The sequence below is a fragment of the Cetorhinus maximus genome, chromosome 18 (genome assembly GCF_964194155.1).
Source record: "Cetorhinus maximus chromosome 18, sCetMax3.hap1.1, whole genome shotgun sequence".
Lineage (NCBI taxonomy): Eukaryota > Metazoa > Chordata > Chondrichthyes > Lamniformes > Cetorhinidae > Cetorhinus > Cetorhinus maximus.
This window is the reverse complement of record NC_135896.1, coordinates 73,912,344-73,928,628: the sequence shown is the minus strand read 5'-3', so window position 1 is coordinate 73,928,628 and position 16,285 is coordinate 73,912,344. Positions and strand designations below refer to the sequence as shown.

Below are 16,285 nucleotides of genomic sequence, written 5' to 3'. Positions count from 1 at the left end.
ACCAAGAACTAAGCATTGCAGATAGCCTAGACGAATATAGGAAGTGCAGGGACAAAGTAAAAAAGGAAATAAGGAAATCAAAAAGAGGGCATGAAAAAAGATTAGCAAGTAAAGTTAAAGATAACCCAAAGATGTTTTACCAATACATTAATGCTAAAAGGTTAGTTAAAGAAAAAGTGGGACCTATCAGAGATGAAGATGGAAACTTGTGTGTAGATGCAGTGGCTGTGGGAAGGGTTTTGAATGAATATTTGGTCTCCGTGTTTACAAAGGAAAGGGAGGATGTAGATATAGTAGTCCAGGAGGAACACTGCGAGACATTGGACGGGATAGTCATAAAGAGAGAGGAAGTACTCAAAGGGTTGAAATCCTTGGAAGTTGATAAGTCACTAGGGTCAGATGGATTGTTTCCGAGGCTGCTGAAGGAAGTCAGGGAGGAGATAGCAGATGCTCTGAGGATGATTTTCCAATCTTCACTAGACACAGGGGAGGTACCGGAGGACTGGAGAAATGCAAACGTAGTTCCATTGTTTAAAAAGGGATCAAAGGAAATGCCAAACAATTATAGGCCAGTTAGTCTTACATCGGTTGTGAGCAAATTAGTAGAATCAATCCTGAGAGATAGGATTAACTGTCATGTGGAAAGGCATGGACTAGTCAGGGATGGTCAGCATGGATTTGTTAAAGGAAGGTCTTGCCTCACAAATTTAATTGAATTCTTTGAGGAAGTGACAAGAAGGGTTGATGAAGGTAGTGCAGTGGATGTTGTGTACGTGGATTTTAGCAAGGCATTTGACAAGGTCCCACATGGCAGATTGGTCAGGAAAGTAAAAGCCCATGGGATTCAGGGTAATGTGATAAACTGGATAAAAGGTTGGCTTTGTAACAGGAAACAAAGGGTAATGGTCGATGGATGCCCTTGGGAATGGAAAGTTGTCTCAAGTGGTGTCCCGCAGGGCTCGGTGTTGGGACCCTTGCTGTTTGTGTTATATATTAATGATTTGGACGTGAATGTGGGGGGCACGATTGGGAAATTTGCAGATGACACAAAGATTGGCCGAGTAGTGGATAGTGTAGAGGATAGCCATAATCTCCAAAACGATATAGGTGGGCTGATGGAGTGGGCGGTAAAGTGGCAGATGGATTTTAACATAGAGAAGTGTGATGTCATGCATTTAGGGAGGTCAAACAGTTACAGGGATTACACAATAAATGGGAATATACTAAGAGGGGTAGATGAAGTGAGAGATCTTGGCGTACAAGTACACAGGTCCCTGAAGGCAGCAGTTCAATAGACAAGGTTGTAGAGAAGGCATATGGAATGCTCTCCTTCATTGGCAGAGGTATAGAATATAAAAGTAAGGATATAATGTTGGAATTGTATAAAACACTGGTGAGGCCACAACTGGAGTATTGTGTGCAGTTCTGGTCACCACATTACAGGAAGGACGTAATAGCTCTGGAGAGAGTGCAGAAGAGGTTTACAAGAATGTTGCCAGGGTTAGAAAAGAGTAGCTACGAGGAGAGATTGGATAGGTTGGGGTTATTTTCCTTAGAACAAAGAAGGCTGAGAGGTGACTTGATTGAGGTGTACGAAATTATGAGGGGAACAGATAGAGTGGACAAGATAAAATTGTTTCCCTTGGTGGAGAATTCTAGAACCAGGGGACATAGATTCAAGATAAGTGCAGAAGGTGTAGGGGGGACATGAGGAAGAACTTTTTTATGCAGAGGGTAGTGGGTGTCTGGAATTTGTTGCCCAAGTTGGTGTTAGAGGCAGAAACTCTAAACTCTTCAAAAGTACCTGGATCTGCACCTAAAGTGCTGTAAGCTGCAGGGCTATGGGCCGGGTGCAGGAAGGTGGGATTAGAAAGGGCACCTGGGTGTCCTCGGGCTGGCATGGACAAGTTACAGCCAAATGGCCTCCTTCTGTGCTGTAACTTTTCTATGGTTCTATGGTTCATGTAACAGTGTCACATGAGAGGACATGTCAGGGAATTTTTGTTTTCTCTATTTTTAATATTTTTGACAGTAGAGCCGCTCTCCCTGCCTTAGCCTCAGGAAGACGAGTGCACTCTTTCACGTGCACGCACGAAAGAGCGCACTCTCGTGTTTAGGGAATCCCCCCCGCCCATACAGGGAGCACATAGCGCTACCGTCACACTGGGCAGGCCTTAATTGGCCTGCCCATGTAAAATGGCACCGCACCCCCGATTGGAGGCGCGCCAGTGCGCACCCGCACTTCAACTTTGCCCCCGACTGGGGGAAAATCCTGCCCGATGGATAGTTTTTGGGCTGGAGGAAGGTTTGTAGTGGAGTTCCCCAGGGATCGGTATTGGGACCCTTGCTTTTCCTGATATACATTAATGATCTAGATCTTGGTGTGCAGGGGACAATTTCAAAGTTTGTGGATGTTATGAAGCTTGGGAGTGTTGTAAATTGTGAGGAGAACAATGTAGAACTTCAAAAGGACATAGACAAGTTGGTGGAGTGGGCAGATAGGTGGCAGATGAAGTTCATTGCCTAGAAGTGTGAGGTGATGCATTTTGATAGGAAGAACATGGACGGACAATATAAAATAAGGGGTGAAATTTTGAAGGGAGTGCAGAAGCAGAAAGACCTGGGAGTATATGTGCATAGATCATTGAAGGCGGCAGGACAGGTGGAGAGATAATTTAATAAAGCATATAGTACCCTGAGCTTTATTAATAGGGGTATACAGTACAAGAACAAGGAGTCTATAAAACACTAGTTAGACCTCAGCTGGAGTATTGTGTACAGTTCTTGGTGCCACATTATAGGCAGAATGTGAACACATTGGAGAGAGTGCAGAAAAGGTTTACAAGAATGGTTCCAGGGATGAGAAACTTCAGCTATGAGGATAGATTGGAGAGGTTGGGACTGTTCTCCTTGGAAAGAAGAAGGCAAAGAGGAGATTTGATAGAGATGTTCAAAATCATGAGGGGGCTGGACAGAGTAGATAGGGAGAAGCTGTTCCTGCTTGAAAAAGGACCAAGAACAAGAGCGCACAGATTTAAAGTGATTTGTAAAAGAAACAAATGTGACGTGGGAAAAAACTTTTTCATGCAACAAATGGTTTGGGTGTGGAATGCACTGCCTGGAAGTGTGGTGGAGGCAGGTTCAACTGAGGCATTCAAGAGGGCATTATATGATTATTTGAATAGAAACAATGTGCAGGGGTATGGGGAAAAGGTAGAGCAATGGCACTAGGTCATAATGCTCATTTGGAGAGCTGGTGCTGACATGATGGGCCGAATGGCCTCCTTCATGCTGTTAAAATTCTGTGACTCTTGTATTTGTGGTAAAGCTGTCAATTTGCCTAGCTTAATTCTTCTACTATGCCACACTAATGTAACTTCCTTGGGTGACTGAATAACACTAAGTAACTGGTCTGAATTTGTCCAGATCTGTAAAATATTCCCGAAAATGTCACATTCAAGTGAGCACTTTGTAATAGAATTGGAGGGAAGAAAACTCATATGAGAAATTTATGGGAAGCTTTTTGAAAATTGAAATAACAACCAGCTTTGAGCCTGTTAAACATCTAAATGGGGTATGACTGCTGTTAATACTGATGTGACCAATAGCTGTTTGTATTGGATGTGATGTGTGAACTGTTCACATCACCACCTTCTCAAGGGCAACTAGCGATGAGCAATAAATGCTGGCCCAGCCAGCGAAGCCCACATCCCGTGAATGAATAAAAAACACGTGTGTGTGTGTGTGTGTGTGTGTATTAATAGGCGATCTTTAACCACGTTGAAAGCTGTGCTTGACATGCACTAGAATGCCAGTGAGGTCAAATGATGGACAGGCCACTAAGACCCTTCAGCCATTGTTCTGAGAGGCTGAAGACTGTGGAAAACTCCTTTGGCTATATGTTTGACGTATAATGAACGTTGAAATTTTTTTTATTCCTTCACGGGATGTGGGCTTCGCTGGCTGGGCCAGCATTTATTGCCCATCCCTAGTTGCCCTTGAGAAGGTGGTGGTGAGCTGCCTTCTTGAACTGCTGAAGCCAATGTGGTGTAGGCGCACCCACAGTGCTGTTAGGGAGGGAGTTCCAGGATTTTGACCGAGCGACGGTGAAGGAACGACGATATATTTCCAAGTCAGGGTGGTGAGTGACTTGGAGGGGAACGTCCAGATGGTGGTGTTCCCATCTGTCTGCAGCCCTTGTTCTTCTAGATGGTAGTGGTCATGGGTTTGGAAGGTGCTGTCCAAGGAGCCTTGGTGAATTCCTGCAGTGCACCTTATAGATGGTACACACTGCTGCTACTGTGCGTCGGTGGTGGGGGTAGTGAATGTTTGTGGATGTGGCGCCAGTCAAGCAGTCTGCTTTGTCCTGGACGGTGTCAAGCTTCTTGAGGGTTGTGGGAGCTGCACACATCCAGGCAAGTGGGGAGTATTCCATCACACTCATGATTTGTGCCTTGTAGATGGTGGACAGGCTTTGGGGAGTCAGGAGGTGAGTTTCTTGTCAAAGGATTCCTAGCCTCTGACCTTCTCTTGTAGCCACAGTATTTATATGGCTAGTTCAGTTCAGTTTTTGGTCAATGGTAACCCCCAGGATGATGATAGTTTGGGATTCAGTGATGGTAATGCCATTGAACGTGAAGGGGCGATGGTTAGATTCTCCCATGTCGGAGATGGTCATTGCCTGGCACTTGTGTGGCGTGAATGTTACTTGCCGCTTGTCAGCCCAAGCCTGGATATTGTCCAGGCCTTGCTGCATTTGGACACGGGCTGCTTCAGTTTCTGAGGAGTCACGAATGGTACTGAACATTGTGCAATCATCATCGAACATCCCCACTTCTAACCTTATGATGGAAGGAAGGTTATTAGTGAAGCAGCTGAAGACGGTTGGGCTGAGGACACTATCCTGAGGAACTCCTGCAGTGATGTCCTGGAGCTGAAATGGCTGACCTCCAACAACCACAAACATCTTGTTTGTGCTTGGTATGAGTCTAACCAGCGGAGAGTTTTCCCCTTGATTCCCATTGGCTCCAGTTTTGCTAGGGCTCCTTGATGCTACACTCGGTCAAATGCAGCCTTGATGTCAAGGGCAGTCACTTTCACCTCACCTCTGAATTTCAGCTTTTTTGTCCATGTTTGAACCAGGGCTGTAATGAGGTCAGGAGCTGAGTGGCCCTGGTGGAACCCAAACTGGGCGTCAATGAGCAGATTATTGCTAAGCAAGTGCCGCTTGATAGCCCTGTTGATGACACCTTCCATCACTTTACTGATGATCGAGAGTAGACTGATGGGCCGGTAATTGACTGGGTTGGATTTGTCCTGCTTTTTTGTGTACATGACATACCTGGGAAATTTTCCACATAGCTGGGTAGATGCCAGTGTTATAGCTGTACTAGAACAGCTTGGCTAGGGCGTGGCAAGTTCTGGAGCACAAGTCTTCAGTACTTTTGCCGGAATATTGTCAGGGCCCATAGCCTTTGCAGTATCCAGTGCCTTCAGCCATTTCTTGATATAACGTGGAGTGAATTGAATTGGCTGAAGACTGGCACCTGTGATGGTGGGGACCTCTGGAGGAGGCCGAGTTGGATCATCCACTCGGCACTTCTGGCTGAAGATTGTAGCAAATGCTTCAGCCTTATCCTTTGCACTGAGTGCTGGGCTCCATATTGAGTATAGTTGTAAATGTAGAGAATAACACACAGTATCGGAAGAAACTGATTTGTTTTGCACTTTGTATAATGTCAACTTTGAATGGTCATGTAACATACTTTTATAAATAAAGTATATTTTTGAAAAAAAAGTCAGTGGAATCACAATTATCCTTTATCTCTGCTTTGTCTGATCTGTCTCATCATTGCCCACATCAATGAAATAGTCCTCAAGTTGTTACTCAAAGTAAATACCTGTTTTCTTAAAAGCTTTATTAAAACACTGTTTACATGCAGCACTTGCGTAATATGGGTATTACTTAGTGTTATAATTTAGATGGGGGTGTATGTGATGACTAATCCATTTGAAAACCATTCCTTCAACTAAATAAATTGAGGTCCACTGTGCTATTGATCAGATCTGCATGGATTTTTAATGTGTAACTTCAGGCAGCTCTTAATCAGTTTCATTTTCTCTGAATTGTTTGCGCTTTACAGAATCACGGAATCACACAGTGCAGAAGAGGCCCTTCAGCCCATCAAGTCTGCACCGACATGTAAAAAACACCTGACCTACCTACCTAATCCCATTTACCAGCACTTGGCCCATAGCCTTGAATGTTATAACGTGCCAAGTGCTCATCCAGGTACTTTTTAAAGGATGTGAGGCAACCCGCCTCCACCACCCTCCCAGGCAGTGCATTCCAGGCCGTCACTACCCTCTGGGTAAAAAGGTTTTTCCTCACATCCGCCCCTAAACCTCCTGCCCCTCACCTTGAACTTATGTCCCCTTGTGACTGACCCTTCAACTAAGGGGAACAGCTGCTCCCTATCCATCCTGTCCATGCCCCTCATAATCTTGTACACCTCGATCAGGTCACCCCTCAGTCTTCCCTGCTCCAACAAAAACAACCCAAGTCTATCCAACCTCTCTTCATAACTTAAATGTTTCATCCCAGGCAACATCCTGGTGAATCTCCTCTGAACCCTGTCCAGTGCAATCACATCCTTCCCATAATGTGGCGGCCAGAACTGCACACAGTACTCCAGCTGTGGCCTCACCAAGGTTCTATACAACTCCAACATGACCTCTCTACTTTTGTAATCTAGGTCTCGAATGCTAAAGGCAAGTGTCTCATATGCCCTTTTCACCACCCCACTAATATGCCTCTCCGCCTTCAGAGATCTATGGACACACACACCAAGGTCTGTTTGTTCCTCATAACTTCATAGTGTCATGCCGTTGATTGAGTACTTCCTTGTCAAATTACTCCTTCCAAAGTGTATCACCTCACACTTTTCAGGGTTAAATTCCATCTGCCACTTATGGTGGAAGGTTAGTAAAACATTTGCAATTTTAGATTTATAGGTGTGCATGTTTCCACGATTATTTAATGAGGCACAAAGACCTACTATTTATTAGACTGGGAGTTGGGTCTGATAGGAAAAGCTATATCTGGAAATAACTGTTTTTCGCATTCTGTAGGCTTTCCAGCTCCGTTGACTTCTGTTTTTCAAGTTCAGTGTAATTGTTACTGAATCACTGACCCAGAGATTTCCTTGTAGAGCACTTTGATTTCTTCAGTTTTGCATATCACTATGGTATTTTTTTTCCCTCAGAGATGAGGTCATTAGTTCCTATGCCATTAATATTTTGCGGATAACAATGAGATATGTTTACATTTTTAACAATTCTGCATCTGCTTTTCAGGTTTTCTATGTTTGAAATGTTTTTTATGTTTTTAAAAAAAGTAATTCATGATTTATTTACCAAATTTCTTAATTTTTAAGAGTTTGTCTCTTGATTTATGAGATGGTGGAGTTGGCATTACTGTGAATGTAATGGCGTGAAACCATGAGCAAAGCTAGATACTAAAGCACAGCAGGACACAAACTTTGTGAATGAAAGGGAATAGCATTTGCGGATGCCCCATCCTCAGGTGGCTCTCTAGAGATGTCGCATGGTCAGACTTCAAGGAATAGTTCCAGAGTTGGCCAACCTAAAATAAAAACAGAAAATGCTGGAAATAGTAGGTTTGAAGAGTCATATTTGTCTCGAAACATTAACCCTGTTTCTCATTCCACAGATGCTGTCAGACCTGCTCATTCGCTTTGTTTTTATTTGATTCTCAGCATCTGCAGTATTTTATGTGTATTTCAGTGGCCGACCTGCTGTATAAGTGGGAGTTATTGTTGTTAAGATTGTGCCACAACATGTTCTTCTTGGAAAAATAACGCGAGAACCAGCTTGTAAAAGCTGCCGTTCTCACTAATAATTCATAACTCTGTAAGGACCGCTCGCGGTTTTTGTTTTGTTTATATTCTCCTGGTCTCCCCTGCCCCCCCTCGCCGTAAACTGCTGTAAACTGTCGTAAACTGTCAGCAGCCTCCGCTGGAAAACTGTCGGAAAGTGTAGCCGGACGATGCCGGCCCTGGCGGACTCGCTTTACAACGGTGGCGAAAATGGCGGATGAACGGGTGATGGAGCGGAGTGTCGGCGGAGAGCTGGGGGCAAGGGGCGTCCCGGAGCCCGAGCAGGTGGTTAGGGTGAGTCTAGGGAGACAAACCTGCTGCGACACTGTGGGGGTTTTATTCTCCTGGTCGGAAATATTCTGTCAGAATCAACATCGGGAGCCGGCCGGTACCGGGGGAAGCCGGGGTGGGGTGGGAGTGGTATCGGGGCCTTGTTCACCGTCTCCTGGAGCCCGCTAATGTCCTTAAGGCTACTGGAAGATCGTCAACCTGCATTATAGTTGAAATTGGGGGGATTGTTGACTATTCTACAAGAAACCAGCGAACGTTTTCTTCAGTTCTTGCTTTTTTTAGGCCAGAGTCTCATGGTTCGCCCGAGTTTGTTTATACGTTGAACCCAAGAAATCCGATTTAATCCGATCTGTTGTTGTGCTCAGTCCCAGTTGGTGTGTGCCTTCTTATGTCCCTGCCTCTGACCTGTAAATTCTTGTGTGACTTTCTTTAAATCAACTAAGTGGTGGTGGAATTTTGATAAGGAAAGCTACAAATATTTTCGAAATTTAAGCTAATATACAGACCTTTCAAGTTAATGTGACTGAATAGCGTTTTCTTTACTTAAAATCCCAGATCTTTCGAAAGGGAGTGGTCTAGCATAATCTTTTTCTTCCAAATTACAAGGAAGCTCTTTAAAATTACTGCTAAAATTGAAGCCGATTTATTAAATTTTTAGAAAGTGAAATGGTTCAGATATTTAGTTTCATTTGAGTAATCTGAACTGGCAAGCTTTATTCTATGAAATTCATCCTTAATGTTTGTGGAGATCATCCAAACTCAGTTCCTCATAACCTAAATCACACCAAGTCCTATTCACCCATCAACCCTGTGTTCACTGATATACATGAACTCCTGATTTGGCAATGCCTCTATTTCAAAATTCTCACCTGTGTTTTAAAAATGGCCTCAAACCCTCTGAGAGCCCAGTGATCCTTCAGTTCTGCTCTCTTGTTGATCCCTGATTTTAATCGCTTCACCACTGGTGGCTGTACTTCCAGCTGCCAAAGCCATAAAATCTGGAATTTCCCCCTTAAACATCTCCACATCTCTCTCTTCCCCTCCCTGTTGTCCTTTAGGTAACTCCTTAAAATCTACTTCTTTAACCAATCTGTCCTAATATCTCATGAAATGACTGTGTCAAATTTTGATTGATTATGCTCCTGTGAAGGACACTGGGATATTTTATTATGTTAAGGGTGCAATATAAATGCGGTTTTTTTTTTGTTTATACCTTAAGTAGATCTGCTGTATACTTGTGAACTGCAGGTGAAGGTGACCTGTTTCTGTGTTGGGAACTAGCCGGTGCAGAGTTTCATCAAAAAGAATATGGGCAGTATTTAGGTTTTGTTGCACTTAAGCAAATAAAACAGCAATGGAAGGAGACTGTTTCAATCACCCTGTGCATGTATCCTCTTATTGCACCCATTTTCCCTTTGCCCCAGCATTGATGTCCATATTTATCTATAGCTCATTGGCTCAGTTACTAGTCCATTATTTTATGCTTCCAAAGAAATGCACGAATCCTGGGTAATTTTACCTTTCTTGGCTTTACTACACAGCTGATGATGCCTGTTATGCCTCTATCGCCATGTTGTTTAAAATCAGCTAATTTAGCCCAGACTGGAAATTGATACGAACAAACAAACATACGAATTAGGAGCAGGAGTAGGTCACGTGGCCCCTCGAGCCTGCTCTGCCATTCAATAAGATCATGGCTGATCTGAATGTAACCTCAACCCCACATTCCTGCCTACACCCGATAATCTTTCACCCCCTTGTTAATCAAGAACCTATCTCGCTCTGCCTTAAAAATATTCAAAGACTCTGCTTCCACTGCCTTTTGAGGAAGAGAGTCCCAACGACACTCAACCCTCAGAGAAAAAATTTCTCCTGTCTGTCTTAAATGAGCGACCCCTTATTTTTAAACAGTGACCCCAGTTCAAGATTTTCCCACAAGAGGAAACATCCTCTCCACATCCACCCTGTCAAGACCTCTCAGGATCTTTTAAAGGTTTCAACCAAGTCATCTCTTACTCTTCTAAATTCCAGTGGATACAAGCCTAACCTGTCTAGCCTTTCCTCATAAGACAACCTGCTCATTCCTAGTCTTAGTCTAGTAAACCTTCTCTGAACTGCTTCTAACACATTTACATCTTTCTTTAAATAAGGAGACCAGTAATGTACACAATACTCCAGATGTGGCCTCACCAATGCCCTGTACAACTGAATCATAACCTCCCTCCTCATCCTGAAACTTACCAGTAGCATGGCTCAGTTTCACTCTGGAAGGTGCAATTATAATCATTTAAGAAAAAATGAGTACGGCCTTTTTTATACTCTTCAAATTAACTTTTATAAAACTTTGAATGTTTATGATATAAAATATTTTCAGCAACCTACAATTAAGTGTTTTTGCCAAAGTTCTGTCAGCTGGACTAGAAAAGTCCAAAAATGGTCAGGAATCCTTTAAAGAACAACTCGAGGCAAAATCAGTGTTAGCCAGTAAACGCTCCGAAGAATTCTTATCTGATCTAACAAGAGTACAAGGCAATGGTTTTGATAGCTTGCTATGAATGAGATGGGTTGAGGATAGTTAGCAGGACTGTCCTATTATATCTTCATAGTTTGCTGATCTTCTATAAAATGCAGTTAACTGAAGCCAGTTAAAATCATTTGGTATAATAGTGCCTCAGTTGTATGGTTTCGTTGAAGAGTTTTCTGTCTTGTCACGAAAGCTCCCTCCTCTGTCTGGATTTAATCCTAGCACAAACACATTGGAGTTTGCTTTTAGGGGTATTGTTCAGGTGACGTTCATACACCTGTTCAAACTGTTGCTGTCTTTCAAAAGAGGATGCTGAATTATCAGGGATAGATTATATTGTGATCAGGTTACTAAATACAATTACACCAAATACATATTCATCGTTGAATTTGAATGCAGAGCGAGTTAGCAAATTATTTTCCTTCCACAACAGTATGTATAGTTATTGTTTTCTCCAAATGAGAGTGCATTTCCAAAATAAATAGATTCATTGCTCGCATCTGGAGAAGAGGTAGCAGATGGTGACGTCACTGAGTGGCAGCCTATTCTTTACCTCAGAAGCAAATATTCAGTTAAACAGGTTAGCTGGCCTGTTGCATGCTTCCCTTCCAAAATCCACACAGTCTATGACCTATCATGGACTATGCCCACATATTTAATCTTCTAAAAGAAGCACCTGCAGATAAACAAGAGATGGAAATATGTGACCCCGCCCCCTGCCGCCTAACCTTTGAACGGTTGCTGTTGTATAATTGTTATTGGAGTGGTAATCCAGAAGTCTGGACTAAAATTCAGCTGTTCTCCTTCACCAGACCCCGCACCATAATCATAATTATGTAGTTGTGACAAAATTGTAGATAAATCAACATTTATCATTCAAACTATAGATGCTAAGAAAGAGGGCAGCCTTAGATAATATTAGGAATGATTCAAAAAAAAATTCCATGCTCATGGTGAGTTGGCTCATTGATTTTTAAGTTTTAAACAGTGACATGGATAATGTATTATTTCAGAAGCAAAATACTATAGATTTTGGAAATCTGAAATAAAGAAAAATGCTGGAAATACTCAATGACAGATGCTGTCAGACCTGCCAAGTAATTCAAACATTTTCTGTTTATAATGTACTACTTCACAATGGCAGAACACAAAGACCGTAAAGTCACTGACCTAAGCCTGTGAGAGTTTGTGCGGCCTGGTAATGGAACTTTGTGGATGAGTCATAGAGGTCTCCAGCACAGAGAAAGGCCCTTTGGTCCATCGAGTCTGCGCCAGTCAAACAAGTGCCTGACTATTCTAATCCCATTTTCCAGCACTCGGCCCATAGCCTTGTTTGCCACGGCATCGCAAGTGCACATCCAAACACTTCTTAGTGGGAATGTGCTAGTCAGTTTCAGGCTGCAGGTTTGAAGCATTCGGCATTTTCAGACTGTCTTGCATTGGGTAATGGTGTGATGTGTAGAGTATGATATTTCCATGTTTTGAATGAACTTGCAACATTATTAGATTTGAGGGGCAATCTGTGGAGTTTTTGTTTTGGTGATTTTGGGTAACTGGTGTCAGTCTGTTGATCTGTGTCAAAGAAGGAACATGCCATCTAAGTATACAGCAGGAAATAATATATAAACCCAAGTATGAAAAGATTGTTGACCTTAAACTGAATTTAGAATCATGCGGTAGAGAAAGAGGACATTTGACCCCATTGTGCTGTGCCAGCCCTTTGAAAGAGTTATCCAATTAGTCTCACTCCCCTGCTCTTTCTCTGTAACCCTGCAATTTTTTTTCCTTTTTTAAGTACTTAATGTAATTCGCTTTTGAAGTTATTATTGAATCTGCTCCCAGTACCCTTTCAGACAGCGCATCCCAGATCATCATAACTCATGTAAAAAAAAAATTGGAATCAGGAAATACAAAAGGAGGCTATTTGCTCCATTGTGCCTGTGCCAGCACTTTGGGGGTGATGTGACGAAGATTACCTGAAGTACCAGCCCCACAGATATATTAACATTGCTGAATTCCCTCCAAAAATGTTTCCTCAAAATTTATGAATAAAAACACTTACTCTTCAATGTTATGTTTAGCAATCCTAGACTAGTGCCAAATGTTTTTACTTGGTCCAGGAGTTAATTAAATTATGGAGCTTTTTAATCGTAATTGCTTTTAATAGCTGATTGTGTGGTACATTTAAAATATCCACTGGTACTTCCATGCTTGGCCATACAAGTGGATTCAGGGAGGATTTGTGTAATAACTTAATTCTATGAAGAAGATAGATTAAAATTGCCTGTGATTAAAGTTTTTGTTTTCAAAAAACACAAATAAAAGCTAATTGCGTTCTAAGAAAAAGACTTGCATTTATCTGGTGCCATTTATGACCACAGGGTGCGCCAAAACATTTCACAGCCAATAGTACATTTGTAATATAGTCAAGTTGTAATGTTGGGAGACACGCAGCCAATTTATGCACAGCATGGTCCCACAAGCAGCGATGAAATAATGTGTTTTAGTAATGCTGGTTGAAGAATAAAGATTGGTCGGAACACTGGGGAAAACTCCCCTACACATCTTCGAATAGAACCTTGGAATCTTCTACATCTACCTGAAAGGGCAGATGGAGCCTCAATTTGATGTCTCATCTGAGCATGGTATCTCTGATAGTGCAGTATTCCCTTACTACTGCATTGGATTACGTGCTCAAATCTCAGAGCGTGAACTCCAGACTTCTGACTCAGAGGTGAGAGGGCTACCATTGCGTTACGTCTGATACCTGTTTTTGTAATCCATCTAATAATGGAATCACAAGCTTTATCTGTCAATTTTTAAAAAATTTCAATCACTCAGTGCAATGGACACAAATACTAGACTTATGCAGTGGTTAGAATTAATAATTGTCTCTACATCTTTGCTATTTCGGTGTTCATTGCTAAATAATAGTTATGTTTAGGGTGAAAGGTCATCATTGTGATTTGTGTTTCTATTTTAGCCCAGCTGTCACCCAGTTACTTTCAGGGATTCCTTCCTTGGGAATGAGATTCAGGTCACAGCAAAATTGCATGTGCTCATTCATAAAGGCAAATGACTAGGCAATTAAAATGCACCTCATCTGGTGCAGAATCTGTTTTCTTTCTGTGATATTATATGGCCCTGCTTCCTCTTTCCCCCTTTACATTCTTTGGTGAGAGAGGGGAGTGTGGGAGCAAGCCCTCTCCCTTGATGCTTCACCATACTGTTAATCTGTTGCACAGTGTACTGTGAGCTACAGTCCTTTTTCTCCCAAAAACTTAGTACTTTGTGTACCAAAGAAACAGGATGTCTTAAAAATATCACATTTTGGAGAGATTTCAGAAAGAACTTTAAGCTTGGTCACAAATTCACATTTGTCCTCTGATCCAAATCACTGTATGCTATAGTAATTAAAATGCTCTTTACTATTGCTTTGGAAGCAACCTGTCTTAGGAATAGCAAAAATAATTATGAGCAAATTCAATCTATGGCTACCCTCACCCCCTCCAAAATTTGTAATCAGCTGTTCAGTACTATAGTGAGGTTTTCCCATGAAATATGAGGAATTGATCATTTTGGATGAAAGCTTGATGTTTCCTTTAACTGGAGCGTTTATCTCAGAAACGTGGGCTCTGGTCCAAGCCAGACTGATGAGATGAAAATAACTCTTTCTGATTGCTGGAAGGATTATACAGAGGTTAAAGGTAGCGTGGAAATAAACCAAGGAAAGGGTGTGAAGATGTGTGCAAATTGCTTCAAAAAACAGCATTTGTGGAAGATTTAGTCTGTGGGTCAGAAGAAAAAGATTCTTGATCTTTAAAGTTAGCTGGTCTACCCTGATTTGTTTTCCTAAAGCTGCTTATTTGCATAAAAGGAAGTGAAATATTGTGGTAATTGTTGAGAGGAAATTTTGAAAGATTCCCAGAGGTGAGTACAAAGTTCAATGTCTTTGGTAACTGAGCAGCATAAACAGTACAGTGGTGTACTAGTTATGTTACAGGACTAGTAATCCAGGAATTTGGATCAATAATCCGGAGAACATGTTCAAATTCCACTGTGGCAGTTTGAGAATCTGAATTTGCTTTCAGAAAATTTGAAAATTAAAAAGTTGATATCAGTAAAAGTGATCATGAAGCTGTTAGGTTATTGTAATTAAGAAAATCCCATTGGTTCACTGATGCCTTTAGGGAACGAAATCTGCCTCCTTATCTGGTCTGTCTTGTATTTTGTTATGATCTTTGTACAGACTGATAACTTCCAGTTAATAGCTGAAATGATATGACAAATTTCACATTTTAAGACTTTTACAATAACAAAAGACCAAAAGCGCTATGGACTTAAGTACTGTCTTTGTAAGCAACTTACACATTAAACCACAAAACAGAACATTCCCTTTTTTCTTTTAGCACAGCTGAAAACACACTTCACAGATACATTTTACTCTGTCCTTTAAGTAGAAATTCAGTTCTCCCAAGGTTTTAGCCCTGTACTTTTCCTTTCTCAGCCTGCCAACTTTTATTCTCAAAACTGTCTTTCACAGTGACCTTTTTTTTAACCAGAGATTCTTCCTCTAGTGCAAGCTAGGCAGATCTTCCAGCCTTTTTTTTAACTCCATGAATTCAGCCTCTCCGATCTGAGCGCAAGCTCCCACCCCAGTCCTGTGTGGTGAACCACAGTGTCTTGCTGCCTATAGTTGCTATCCCTCTCCCAGATTCTGGCAAATTAACCTTGTCTGTGAGTTTTCAATAGTGTCTTAGATCCTTTCCCACTCAAAACCCATCTCTAGTGCAACGTGAATCACATGGGCCTTGTATCAAAGTAGGAATATTGATTACCTATCTTTGAGACCCTAATCCTCTTTCATCTTGGGGAAGTAGATGGACAGTTTGAAGCAGAATTGTTTACAACCTAACATTCTCCTATTTCTAGTATTCTCAACACTTTTCTGGAACTTTGGCGACTCACAGTCTCTGCCCTTTGAAAGTGGCCGAGCAAGGCACTCAGTTGTATTAAACAGTTACAATGGTTCACCACGACTTTCTCAGGGAAACTAGAGATGGCTGTAAATGCTGTCCTTACCAGTGACATCCAAATAAAGGAAAAAGTAGCAATGAATTCCCTGTTTATGGCAGCTGGTGCTCACAGTTACAGTACATGCACCAAAATAGGGCATTAATATGTTTTAGAACTGTAGGAAGGAAAGTCCCAGTGCTGGTAGCATATTACAAAACAAGAAATGATGTGGTCCCTATATCTGCTCTGTGGTATTCAGTCATTCTTTTCTGGTTACGATGTGATTTGCTGAACTTGTGGGTTTTTAAGTAAGATATCTGCTATCGTGAGCCTCCTATCACAGAGAGCAAACCTTGCTGCAACGGGGTTGTCAAATGCTTATAGACTGTTAGTGCTTAAACCAGCAATTGGCTAAACTATTTTTGTTTTTTCTGAAACTTCTGCTAAGAGATAGTCAACAGTTCAGCCAGGAACCCAACTTAAGTATTGCTAAAGAAAAGAGACAAGCTGTTGAAGCTTTTTGTCTTGCACTCATTAGGACAGATTCGCAAGAATA

At 41.8% G+C, this 16,285-nt stretch overlaps 1 protein-coding gene across 2 annotated transcripts in view; it reads left to right on the top strand.

The window, feature by feature from the left end:
* Positions 1 to 8,049: 8,049 nt before the first annotated feature.
* ubr1 (ubiquitin protein ligase E3 component n-recognin 1) overlaps positions 8,050 to 16,285 on the top strand; it is a 180,988-nt gene continuing 172,752 nt past the window's right edge. For both annotated transcript variants that reach the window (XM_078562935.1, XM_078562936.1), the window contains exon 1: positions 8,050 to 8,192. In XM_078562935.1, coding sequence (XP_078419061.1) covers positions 8,109 to 8,192 — 84 coding nt within the window. In that variant the 5' untranslated portion in view covers positions 8,050 to 8,108. The remainder of the gene's footprint in view (positions 8,193 to 16,285) is intronic.